Source organism: Erinaceus europaeus, unplaced genomic scaffold, assembly GCF_950295315.1.
Source record: "Erinaceus europaeus unplaced genomic scaffold, mEriEur2.1 scaffold_298, whole genome shotgun sequence".
Lineage (NCBI taxonomy): Eukaryota > Metazoa > Chordata > Mammalia > Eulipotyphla > Erinaceidae > Erinaceus > Erinaceus europaeus.
In genome coordinates, this window is record NW_026647483.1 from 86,858 (window position 1) to 99,525 (window position 12,668).

The 12,668-nt window shown below is 63.6% G+C and overlaps 1 protein-coding gene across 2 annotated transcripts in view; it reads right to left on the minus strand.

Moving 5' to 3' along the window:
* Positions 1-1,471: 1,471 nt before the first annotated feature.
* PPFIA1 (PTPRF interacting protein alpha 1) overlaps positions 1,472-12,668 on the minus strand; it is a 31,398-nt gene continuing 20,201 nt past the window's right edge. The window contains exons 23-29 of one of the 2 annotated variants that reach the window (XM_060184063.1): positions 8,581-8,825; positions 8,401-8,498; positions 6,402-6,577; positions 5,648-5,716; positions 4,843-5,008; positions 2,903-2,966; positions 1,472-2,208 (exon numbers count right to left, since the gene is read on the minus strand). In XM_060184063.1, the coding sequence (XP_060040046.1) occupies positions 2,908-2,966; positions 4,843-5,008; positions 5,648-5,716; positions 6,402-6,577; positions 8,401-8,498; positions 8,581-8,825 (813 nt within the window). In that variant the 3' untranslated portion in view covers positions 1,472-2,208; positions 2,903-2,907. The remainder of the gene's footprint in view (positions 2,209-2,902; positions 2,967-4,842; positions 5,009-5,647; positions 5,717-6,401; positions 6,578-8,400; positions 8,499-8,580; positions 8,826-12,668) is intronic. The other variant, XM_060184062.1, reaches the window with a different exon arrangement.

Sequence of the window (12,668 nt, forward strand, 5' to 3'; positions counted from 1 at the left end):
TCCTCTCTCCATTTCTCTCTGTTCTATCCAACGACAACGACATCAATAATGACAATAATACTACAATAATAAAACAGTAAGGGCAACAAAAAAGAAATAAAATTATTTTAAAAAACACAAATAAAAGTATTCTTTCTTATTGGGTAGACGGACATTGAGAGGGGAGGAGACGGACCCCTGCGGCCCTGCTTCACACTTGTGAAGCTCACCCCCCTGCAGGTGGGGAGCCGGGGGCTCGAACTGGGATCCTTGTGCTTCGTACTACGTGCGCTTAGCCGGGTGCCCCACCGCCCTGCCCCCCACCTTTTCCAAGTGCTCCCCACAGCTGAGGAGTCGGGAGCCGCCAGCCCCAAGCTTCCCTCCATCGGGGGGGGGGAGGGGGGCCGGCACCCGCCTGTGAGCGCCCACAGGTGCCCCGTCTTAACCAGCTGCCGGAGAAGCGGCACCCGGCGTCCGGCGCGGGCTGAGGGGCCGGACCCCCAGGCTCGTGACGCGTGACCCCGAGGGCGTGGGGGGGCCCTGCACCGGCCTGTGTGGGCAGTCCTCTCCGTCCCCGTCTGGGCCAGGGCACGGCCGTGCACAGGGCCTGGGTGCTTCTCCACGCCGGTTTCTGATTCTCCTCCTCGGACAGAGGCGGCCAGATGTGGAGAAGGGAGCGGGGAGGTAGAGAGGGAGAGACAGAGAGACACCTGCGGCCCTGCTTCACCACTTGTGAATCTTCCCCCTGCAGGCGGGTCCCGGGGGCTCGAACCCGGGTCCTTGTGCGTGGTGACGTGTGCGCCCAGCCAGGTGCGCCCCCGCCCGGCCCCTGCAGGTGGTCTTTCTCCTTGGATACAGACAGACGTGGAGAGGTGAGCAGACGGACAGACGGAGACGTGCAGCTCTGCTTCGCCACTTGTGACGTTTCCCGGCAGGTGGCGAGTGGGGGTTCACACCTGGGACCCTGAGCCTGGTGACTGCGCCGAGCGGGGCGCCCCCTGCCCCCACCCCGTTTTCCCTGTCCCGTTCACTGCCACGGGGTCCTCACTGGGGCTCGGCGTCGGCACCGAGACGCGCCGCGTTCCCAGCGGCCACCCCCCCTTACTTCAGAGAGAAACTGAAATGGGAGGAGAGGTGGGGAGAGAGAGAGACCCTGCAGCTGTTTCACTGCCCAGGAAGCTCCCCCCGTGATGGGGAGCGGTGGCTTGAACCCGGGTCCGAGTGTGTGGGGATCTGTGCGCTCAGCCAGGTGCCCGCGCCCGGTCCCCAGGATAAGTTTACTCTCGTGAGAGACAGACACGGAGGCCAGAGAGCGCCCGGCTCAGGTCCCGGGGACCGATCCCGTGGCCTCGGGCTTGCAGGTGCTTCTCCCCCTCCCCGCACGGGGACCTCTGGCCTCGAAGCCGGAGGGAGGCCCCAGAGTGATGGGCGGGAGCCGCGTGCCCCCCACCCCCACCCCGCCGTTGGGAAGCGAGCCCCCCGGGCGGCAGGAAAGACTTCAGTCCTTTATTGAAAGAAAGCAATAAATACTGTGATAAAAATAGTTCAAAAGTAGACTGTACATACTTTGTTACATAATCTGCGAGTTCACAAAAAGATTAATAGAAAAACAGAAAGGTGACGTGGGGTGGTCACACAGGGACGAGGGTGGGTCCCGCCAGACACCTGACAGACAGTGACACCCGCCGCCCCTGCTGCCACCCCCCCCAGGGGAGCCGAGGGGCGGCGCCAGGCCGGGACCTAGAAGGACGCCGGTCGGCGCAGCCTTCAGACAGGAGTACGGACACGTAGAAAGACAGCTCACGTAAGTAAGAAAAGTAAGGCCTGGACTGAGCGACAGGCGCTCCGCGCTTGGTCCTGGGGGTCTGCAGGGGGCGCCTGGACCCCACTTCCCGGGGAGGAGAGGGCGGGTGCCCCGGAGTCAGCACCTGGCCGAGGGGCTCCCCTGCCGGCCGCGATCAGCATCTGCACGTCACGTGCCGGGTCCCGCCACCCGTCGCCATGGACACGGAGCGGACGCGGGCGCAGGGAGGGCACCGGAGTCAAGTGGTAGGTTCACATAAATATAAGAAACGTTAGGCTCTAAAATATTTTCTCTATGATATTCGTGGATCTCTCACTGATTAAAAACTCTGTCATAAAATCTCTCAGGTCCGTGTCACGAGGATCCGTCCGCGGGGCCGTGGGTGCACTGGGCGCAGGGTCACCTGTACAGGTAGTGCGGGTGTCCTGCAAGACACGGCGGGCGGCGACGTGAGGGAGGCCGCGACCACCGCAGGCTCCTCAGAACCCCCACGAGGGGGGCGCTCAGAGAGGGACCGGCCGCTGCGTCTATTCCTGAGGGACCTGGCAGGGCAGGAGGGGGGCCGGGCCTGCACCCCGGAAGCCCCAGAAAGGGTCCTCAGACCAGCTCCTTCCTTCCGCCCCGGGCCTCTGGGGCAGCACCGGGCAGCGGCTCCTGGGGCCACGGAATTTCCTCTCTGCCCACAGGCCAGAGGGAACTTGAGGGGAGGGAGGGGCTGCGGAGCTTCCTGCGGTCAGGGCTTCGTGTTGGGAAGCTTCCCTGCTGTTGCTGGGGGCGGGGGAGCGGGGCTGACGGGGGCCGACGCGGTGCGCCAACCACGTTCACTCCTTTATTTCTCAGTCGCCACCAAGGTGATCGCTAGTGCCCCCACGGCTCCTGGCGGCCTTCCCCCCTGTTTTCTATTTTATTGGATAAGACAGAGAGATCGGGAAAGAGATGGAGACAGACAGACACCTGCACCCGCTTCACCGCCCGAGAAGCTTCCCCTGCAGGGGGGGAGCAGGGGCTCGAACCCGGGTCCTCGGGCTCGGCGGCGTGTGATCGGGCTGCGCGCCCGGCCCGAGTCTCTCACAGGGGTCCGGGAGTGGGGGTGGCGGCCCAATGCGCCGGCCTACTCACCGGCTTCAGCAGGAGTATGTCCTGACCGCGGCCGCGTCCAGCCTCTGCGCGCCCACCACAGCGCCTGCTCCGCCCGGGAAGCGTGCAGAAGCCTGCGGTTAGTGCCGGCGGCTCACAGCGCGGACCCACCAGGACGGGACGGGACACGCGCTCAGGACACACCCGCTCGGGACACACCCGCTCACACCCGCTCAGGACATACCTGCTCACACCCGCTCAGGACACCCCCGCTCAGGACACACCTGCTCACACCCACTCAGGACACCCACTCGGGACACCCGCTTGGGACACACCCGCTCAGGACACACCCGCTCAGGACACACCTGCTCACACCCGCTCAGGACACCCACTCGGGACACCCGCTTGGGACACACCCGCTCAGGACACACCCGCTCAGGACACACCTGCTCACACCCGCTCAGGACACCCACTCAGGACACACCTGCTCAGGACACACCCGCTCAGGACACACCCGCTCACACCCGCTCAGGACACACCTGCTCACACCCGCTCAGGACACCCCCGCTCAGGACACACCCATTCAGGACACACCTGCTCACACCCACTCAGGACACCCGCTCAGGACACACCTGCTCACACCCGCTCAGGACACCCGCTCAGGACACACCTGCTCACACCCACTCAGGACACCCGCTCAGGACACACCTGCTCAGGACACACCCGCTCAGGACACACCCACTCACACCCGCTCAGGACACACCTGCTCACACCCGCTCAGGACACCCCCGCTCAGGACACACCCATTCAGGACACACCTGCTCACACCCACTCAGGACACCCACTCGGGACACCCGCTCGGGACACACCCGCTCAGGACACACCTGCTCAGGACACACCTGCTCACACCCGCTCAGGACACCCGCTCAGGACACACCCGCTCAGGACATACCTGCTCACACCCGCTCAGGACACAGCCGCTCAGGACACACCCACTCAGGACACACTCGGGACACACCCGCTCACACCCGCTCAGGACATACCTGCTCACACCTGCTCAGGACACACCTGCTCACACCCACTCAGGACACACCCGCTCAGGACACCCACTCACACCTGCTCAGGACACACCTGCTCACACCCACTCAGGACACACCCGCTCAGGACACACCCACTCACACCCGCTCAGGACACTCCTACTCAGGACACACCCGCTCAGGACACACCTGCTCACACCCACTCAGGACACACCTGGCTCAGGACACACCCACTCAGGACACTCCTACTCAGGACACACCCGCTCAGGACACACCCACTAGCACCCGCTCAGGACACACTCGTGCAGGACGCATCCGCTAAGAACACACCCGCTCAGCTCAGGACACACTAGTGCAGACACACCGCTCAGGACACAGCCGCTCAGGCTGCACCCGCTCACACCCGCTCTGCAGCCCCCAAGACGGCCCGGGAGCCGGGTTAACAGTGGGGTGCTGACCTCACCCGCAGCCCGGGACTCACCTGCTGTAGCTCTGATGCTGGCAAAGCGAGCGAGCGAGCATGTGTGCGGGGCAGCGGGAGGGGGGGTGCCTGCACTTGGGGCCCCTCTGAGCGGGAGCTGGGGGCGGGGGGAGCCGGCCCTCTACGCACAGACGCCGGCCGACAACAGTGCAGAGGTGGCCACGCCCGGACTAAGGTGGCCCGGCCCCCCGCCCTGCACCCGCGGCTCTGCCGTCTCAGTGGGCGGCTGAGGGGCCCCGGGGCACCGAGAGGACAGCGGGCCACCTTCCCCGCCCCACCGCGCGACAGAAAGCGGCAGAGACGGCGACAGCGGGAGCAGCCCCTTGCACACGCGTGCAGCCCTGTTAGTGGCGGGACGTGCTTGCTGCAGGCAGCAGCAGCGGACGGACACGCAGACAGACAGACCATGCTGTGTGCGCGCCCCCCACCGCCGCCGCCGCTGGTTCCCGGCTCCCGCCACCTACCGTCCGGCTGCACCTTCTTGGGCCGAGTGGAGGGCGAGGGCAGAGATGCGGTGACGCGGAAGTTTGGGGGGAGGGTCTCTGCTGAGCCGGCTGCCAGGCCCCGCATGTCCTTGGGCCTCAGCTTCTTCCTCCAGGACGGCGCCCTCCGAAAGCCCTTGTCGTCATCCTGGTGGGTTCAAGGGTGGCGGACGGACTGACCACGTGGGCGAGGACGTCCAGACGCTGCCCCGGGCCTGCCCGACGACCGCTGAACCCGGTCCCGCCAGGCAGGACGCTGGGCTGCGCTGGGAGATGCTGGAGGGAGGCGGGGGGGGGGGGGGTCCCCGCCCCACACACCCCCAGACCAGGGGGCCGAGTGAGCTGCACAGCCTCCCTCCACCTCCCTCCACGGCCAGCGGGGACCTAGAGCAGCCAGACGCCACCCTGGGGCCTGATGAGGGGTGGCTCTGGGAGGATGGGTGGTGGCGGGCCTGCTTGGGCGCACACGTCACCGTGCGCAAAGACCCGGGTTCAAGCCCCGGTCGCGTGGGGGGGGGGCACGAGTGTGAAGCAGGGCTGCAGGCATCTCTCTGGCTGCCCCCCCCACCCCAAGCGTTCAAGTAAAAACCAGAAGCTAAGAATGGCCGCCGGGAGCGGTGGGCGCCAGGGCCGGCACTGAGCCTGGCGGGAAGCCCGGGCGGGGCCCTGGGGCGGGGGGCGGGGCGGCCCGGCTGCTGTCTCCCAGGTGGCGGAGCTGCAGTGACACCTGACATCCGTCGACTCCGAGGGAGACCAGGCTGGCCAGCAGGTGAGGCCACACACTCACCTCCTCGAACCTCCTGTCGGTGCCCGAGACCAGAAGGTGGTTAAACTCTCTTTCCAAGACGGCACGCGCCTGAAACCACGACCGGGCGACACCTCAGGAGGCCGCCAGCACCCGGCACGCGCCCGACAGCTGGGGCCCGACGATGCGCGGACGGACGGACGGACGGACGGGAGCCGCCTCTGGGGCCCGGAATCGAACCCAGCCCCCGAGTGAGGCCCAGAGAACTCCGTATGTCTGTCTGTCCCACAGGTGGACTTTGTGGGGGCAGTGAGACATGAAGTACGGGGCGGGGGCTCCTGGTGCTCAACCAGACCCCCGAGTCAGAGAAGATGGTGGGGCGCCCACCCACTGGCAGAGCCGGCAAGCCAGGGGGCCTCTCTCCAGAGACAGGCAGGTGGATGCCACCGCCCTGAGCACTCGGCCCCAGCACCTGCCTCACTGGTGTGCAGACTCCTCATAGCAGGGGACAGGGGACAGGGGTCAGAGCTCAGGGGACGGGCAGGGGGCAGAGGATGGGCAGGGGACAGGGGACAGGGGACAGAGGACGGGCAGGAGAGAAGGAACAGAGCTCAGGGGACAGAGTTCAGGAAGGGGACAGGGGACGGGCAGGGGACAAGGGAAAGTGGTCAGGCAGGGGACAGGGGACGGGCAGGAGACAGAGAACAGGGGACAGACGGGGCAGAGGACGGGCCGAGAACGGAAGACGGACGGAGGAGCCCTGCTTGGCGTGGCGGGGCCCGGCCCCGCAGCCCACCTGCGTGTTCTGCGTGGGGATCTGCAGCAGCAGGGCCAGCGCGTGGAAGTCGAAGGTCTCGTCCAGCGCGATGAGGGCGCCGTGCACGCCGCTCTCGGCCAGGTTGCCCGCGTACTCCTTGAGGCCGATGGACAGGACCCAGCGCATCACGCGCTCGTTGCTCCACACCAGCACGTCTGCCGCGAGCCAGGCGCGTGAGCCAGGGGCGGGGGCGGCGCCCGCATGGACCAGGGTCCCTCTCGGGGGGCTCTCAGCCAGTACAGGGCCGCTCCCGCCCCAGGGCGCCTTTCTGAGCGACAGTCTGGAGCGTTGACGTGGACTTGGGCCCGGCCGCGGCCAGCCCAGCTCAGCACACGCGTCCCCTCACCGAGCACAAACCCGGGGAGCCCCCGCTCCCCACCTGCAGGTGAAGCGGGGCTGCGGGTGTCTGTCGCCCTCCACTCTCGCTGCCTGGCCGGCGGGGGCGGTGGGTTCCTGGTGCCGGCACCGAGCCCAGTGGCAGCCCCATGGCAATGCAAACATTTAACACGTGGTCCGGGAGGTGGCACAGTGGATAGGGCACTGGACTCTCAAGCGTGAGGTCCTGAGTTCAGTCCCCGGCAGCACATGTACCAGAGTGATGTCCGGTTCTTTCTCTCTCTCCTTCTATCTTTCTCATTAATAAATCAAATCTTTAAAAAACAAATTTAAAAAAATCTAACACTTATAATAGCAGACCGAGGGAGTCAGACAAGCGATAGCGCAGCAGGTTAAGCGCACGTGGCGCAAAGCGCAAGGATCGGCGTGAGGATCCCGGTTCGAGCCCCCGGCTCCCCACCTGCAGGGTGGTCGCTTCACAGGCGGAGAAGCAGGTCTGCAGGTGTCTGTCTTTCTCTCCCCCTCTGTCTTCCCCTCCTCTCTCTATTGTTCTCTGTCCTATCCAACAACGACGACATCAATAACTACAACAATAACTACAATAAAAAGACGAGGGCAACAAAATGGAAAGTAATTTAAAAAATTAAAACAAACAAAACCAGCAGGCCGGGGCTCGGCCGGGCCCCCAGAGCCTCCACAGCTGCCTCCCGCGCTGCTTCCGCTCCGTTCTGAGCCGAGTGCTGCCCACGCAGAGGTGTGTGTGTGTGTGTGTGTGTGTGCGTGTGCGACGTGGCCAAGGCCACGGCCTGCGCTTCTGCTGCTCCGCTACGGTACCTTCCCTGGGGCCAGGGACCCTACTCTCTCTTTTCTAAGAAAAATCGGGGATGGAAAAAGCACTGATGGACGGGGGAGACGGCACCGGAGTTCTGCAAACAGACTCTCCTGCCTGAGGCTCCGAGGTCCCGGGTTCAATCTCCAGCACCACCATCAACCAGAGCTGGGGTCTCTCCCTCTCTTAAAAATGAAAAAAAGTTAAGCGCAGGTGGCACAAAGCGCAAGGACTGGCGTGAGGATCCCGGTTCGAACCCCGGCTCCCCACCTGCAGGGGGGTCGCTTTACAGGCGGTGAAGCAGGTCTGCAGGTGTCTGTCTTTCTCTCCCTCTCTCTGTCTTCCCCTCCTCTCTCCATTTCTCTCTGTCCTGTCCAACAACGATGACATCAATCATAACTACAACAACAAAACAACAAGGGCAACAAAAGGGAATAATAAATATTTTTTTAAAAAATGAAAGAAAGCTGGGAGACGACACGGGGTTCCACACAAGACTCTCCTGCCTGAAGCTCTGAGGTCCCAGGTTCAATCCCCTGCACCACCAGCAGCCGGAGCCAAGCAGGGCCCTGGGGTGAGTGTGTGTGTGTGTGTGTGTGTGTTTCTCATTAAAAGAAAATACTGGAAAAGGACCGAGTGCTGCAGGGCTATGGCTGGCGGCCAGTGAAGCCCGCTGGGCTGTCAAAGTGCCTCGGGGAGACCAGCACCTTCGCGGTGGCCTGAGGACCCTGCCGACCAGCACTGAGCTCCGCCGGCTTGTCAACGCGGGTCCGCGGGCGCCTGCTGGCGGGACAGCCCCCCCCCCCCACTCACCTTTGATGTCGTCCTGTTCCGCCTCTCGCTTCCTCTCCAGCTCTTTGCGGTCGTAGTTGAGCCTTCGGAGGCACATGATCCCGCACTGGAAACTGTTTCTGCACAGGGAGCCGGACACGGACCCGCGGGGTGAGCGGGCGCGGCCCCCCCCCCCCCCGTCCCGCGGCCGCCGAGACGCACCGGTGGAAGCTGTCCACCATCTTGAGCTGGCCGCGCAGGTCCTTCTTGGTCAGGTGGTCCAGCATGCGGGCGTCCACCAGGCACTCCATGAAGTGGCTGCGGTACTGGGCCAGCCCCAGGCTGGGCAGCCAGTCGTTGCCGACCCACTCGTGGTTCATGTCCCCGTAGGCCAGCGTCTGCGGCCGAGAGTGGGCGTGAGGGGCGGCGCTCTCGGAGGCTGAGCCGCCAGTGGCTTTGCTCCTTGTCTTTTTTTTTAAAATAAACTATTTATTTATTTACTGTTGGATAGAGACGGAGAGAAATTGAGGGAGGAGGGGGAGACAGAGAGGGAGAGAGACCTGCAGCCCTGCTTCACCGCTTCTGAGGTGTCCCCCAGCAGGTGGGGACCGGGGGCTTGAACCAGGGTCCCCGTGCACTGCAGTGCGAGTGCTTAACCGGGCGCGCCACCACCCGGCCCTGCTCCTTGGCGTCCTAAACCCTCTGGCCTCCCGTCTGCCCGCAGTTCACTGTGCCCGCCGGAGAGGTCTACACAGGGGGAGCCCGAGACCCTCTGTATGCAGAAATCCCGTCTGTGACCGAAGTGCAGCGAGACTTTCTCTGTATCGTCACCACTGACAGACGGACGGACGTCGCGACTCACGGACGAGTCTGAAGGTGGGTCCGCTAGGCTCGCTGGGGGTGGGGAGACAGGGACATGGCCGGGGGGCCTCCTGCTGCCCTGTCTTGTTTTGCAAAGGCCCGACTTGCTTACGGGAGGGCGACACTGAGCCCGGCGTCACCCTGGCACGTGTGCGCCCGCCGGCCCCACACTACGCCGGCCGCTCCCGCTCCCAGTCCCTCTGCTTCTGCTTCTGCTCCCCGGACTGGTTTCCCGGCTGGGGTCTCTGCCAGGGCCTCGGCCCGCGGGGTGGGGTCCCCGTCCTCGGGGAGACAGCACAGAGCACAGCGGCACTCCACTGCGGGGCCCCACCTGCGCACAGCTGTCAGGCAGTGGCACAGGCAGCGAGGGAGCCGGCTCCCGGCGCCCTAACAGACCGATTCACTGAGGGCCGGGGCCGGGGAGGCGGCATGACTGGCCCTGGGGTCCCAGCGTCAATCACCAGCAGCGCCGTCAGCCGCAGCCGAGCAGGGCTCCAGGGAGACACAGACGTGTAAGGCAGAAGCAGGTTTCGGGACCGACTCATCGACCGGCCAGTTATCACTGGCGCTAAGCGGCGGGTGGGGAGACGGGGCTCAGGCGCCCAGCACAGCATTGGTGCCAGGCTCAGATGGCGCGGCGGCCCACACCAGAGCCGCGGTGCCCGAGCCCGTCTTTATTTCTTACACGGTGTCTTCTGCGGTAAAATTCCAAAAGAAAAAATGTGAACTGAACGTTTCAAGAGAACAGTAGCAAAGCCACAGCTGCTAAGAATGAGCAGAGAAGGGAGTCGGGTGGTGGCACAGTGGGTTAAGCGCACGTGGCGCAAAGCGCAAGGACCAGCATAAGGGTCCCGGTTCGAGCCCCGGCTCCCCACCTGCAGGGGGGTCGCTTCACAGGCGGTGAGGCAGGTCTGCAGGTGTCTGTCTTTCTCTATCCCTCCTCTCTCCATTTCTCTGTCCTATCTAACAACGATGACATCAATAACTACAACAATAACTACAACATTAAAACAATGGCAACAAAAGAGAAAATAAATTAAATTTTTAAAAAATCTCTAAGAAGGAAAGCTCAGCTAGAGTGAGCTGCCTATCTGAGAACTCAGCCCTGTGTCCGTGGCTCTCATCAGTGGAGTCTGTGACCTACAGACGTGTGCGAGAAAGTATCACTATGGGCTGGGGAGACAGTACAGTGCTTCTGCAAACAGACTCTCAGGCCCCAAAGTCCCAGGTTCAATCCCCTGCATCACCATCAGCCAGAGCTGAGCAGGACTTTGGGAAAAAAAGGAAGGGGCCGGGGCTCCGGACGCGGGCGGGGGGAGGGGCTGCTCCCACCCCTCCTCCAAGAGACGATTAAAAGCACGGAGGGAGCCAGGAAATGGAGGGGGGAGAGAGGGAATATGTGTGTGCGAGAGCTGGGCGCGTATGTGTGCGCGCGTGTGCGAGAGCTGGGCGTGTGTGAGCTGGGCGTGTGTGTGCACATGTGCGAGAGCTGGGTGTGTGTGTGTGTGCGCGCGTGTGCGAGAGCTGGGCACGTGTGTGCGTGCGTGTGCAAGCTGGGTGTGTGTGTGCGCGTGTGCGAGAGCCGGGTGTGTGTGTGCGCATGTGCGAGAGCTGGGCATGTGTGTGCGCGTGTGCGAGAGCTGGGCACGTGTGCGCGTGTGCGAGAGCTGGGCACGTGTGCGCGTGTGCGAGAGCTGGGCTTGTGCATGCACGTGTGTGAGAGCTGGGTGTGTGTGCGCGAGAGAGAGCTGGGCGTGTGTGCGCGCGTGTGCGAGAGCTGGGCGTGTGTGTGCGCGTGTGCGAGAGCTGGGCGTGTGTGTGCGCGTGTGTGAGAGCTGGACATGCGTGCATCCCCGCACTGTGGTTTCTCCCCCCCCCCCCCCCCCCCCGATGAGGAAGCAGTGAGCTCCACGTGAGAGGTCCTGGCTCCAGAGATGAGACAGACAGACAGTGTCTGGGGGGCCTGCCCACTTGCCAGGTCCGGCCCTCTCCCCACAGGAAAGGGAAAGGGGGCAGGGGTGGGGCAGAGTGTCGTGGGGACGTGGACGCGAGCCGGAGCCTGACCTCCACCCCAGCTACCGCGGCGGGGCCCTGCCGGAGCTCGGCCTGCACCCTCGACTGCACCCTGGGTTCGAGGCCGGCCCCCGCCGGAGGGAGCTGTGGCCTTCCCCTGCCCCTCTCTCAAAGAAAAGATTGGCGCAACAACAGAATGAGTGAACAGAAAATCACGCCGGGGCCGGGCGGCAGCAGCGGGTCTGCGGGTCTCTACTCCCTGTCTCCCCCTTCTCTGTCCTGCTCAGTAAAATGGACACCAAGCCCCAGAGGTGACCCTGGAGGCAAAATCCTCCTCCTCCTCCCCCTCCTCCTCCCCCCGTCCGAGACGGGCACAGCTCGCAGCTCATGAGGGCAAGAGGCCGGGCCGGGCCAGGCAGCAGGGAGGCCTGCACCCCCCACGCCCAGAGCACAGAGCAGCCGTGGAGGAGCGGCACAGCTAGTAGGAGCGCGCGCACGCACACACACAGACACACACACACAGAGACACACACACGACACACACTCACAGACACACACAGAGACACACACAGACACGACACACACTCACAGACACACACAGAGACACACACAGACACGACACACACTCACAGACACACACAGAGACACACACACAGACACGACACACTCACAGACACACACACACAGACACACACACACACAGACACACACACACAGACACACACACACAGACACACACACACACACTCACACACACACAGACACACACTCACACACACAGACACACACACAGACACACACACACAGACACACACACAGACACACACACACAGAGACACACACACGACACACACTCACAGACACACACAGAGACACACACAGACACGACACACACTCACAGACACACACAGAGACACACACACACACAGACACACACACACACAGACACACACTCACACACACAGACACACACACAGTCACAGACACACACATAGACACACAGACACACACACAGACACACACAGTCACACACACACACAGACACACAGACACACGGCTGTGCAGGGACCCGGGTTCTAGCCCCGCTCCCCACCTGCGGGGGCAGCTTCACGAGCGGTGGAGCAGGGCTGCACGAGTCTCTCTGCCTCTCTCAGATCAGCTCTGTCTGAAGTAAATAAAGGAGGAGCCAGAGCTGGGCCGGGGATGGTCAGGGATAGCTGCTGCCTGGCAGCTCAGGGATAAGTGCGCGCGCTTAGTGTGCGCGGTTAGTGTGTGCGGTTACTGTGCGTGCGCTTAGTGTGCGCGGTTAGTGTGTGCGGTTACTGTGCGTGCGGTTAGTCTGTGCGCGGTTAGTGTGTGCGGTTACTGTGCACGCGGTTAGTCTGTGCGGTTACTGTGCGCGCAGTTAGTCTGTGCGCGCGGTTAGTCTGTGCGCG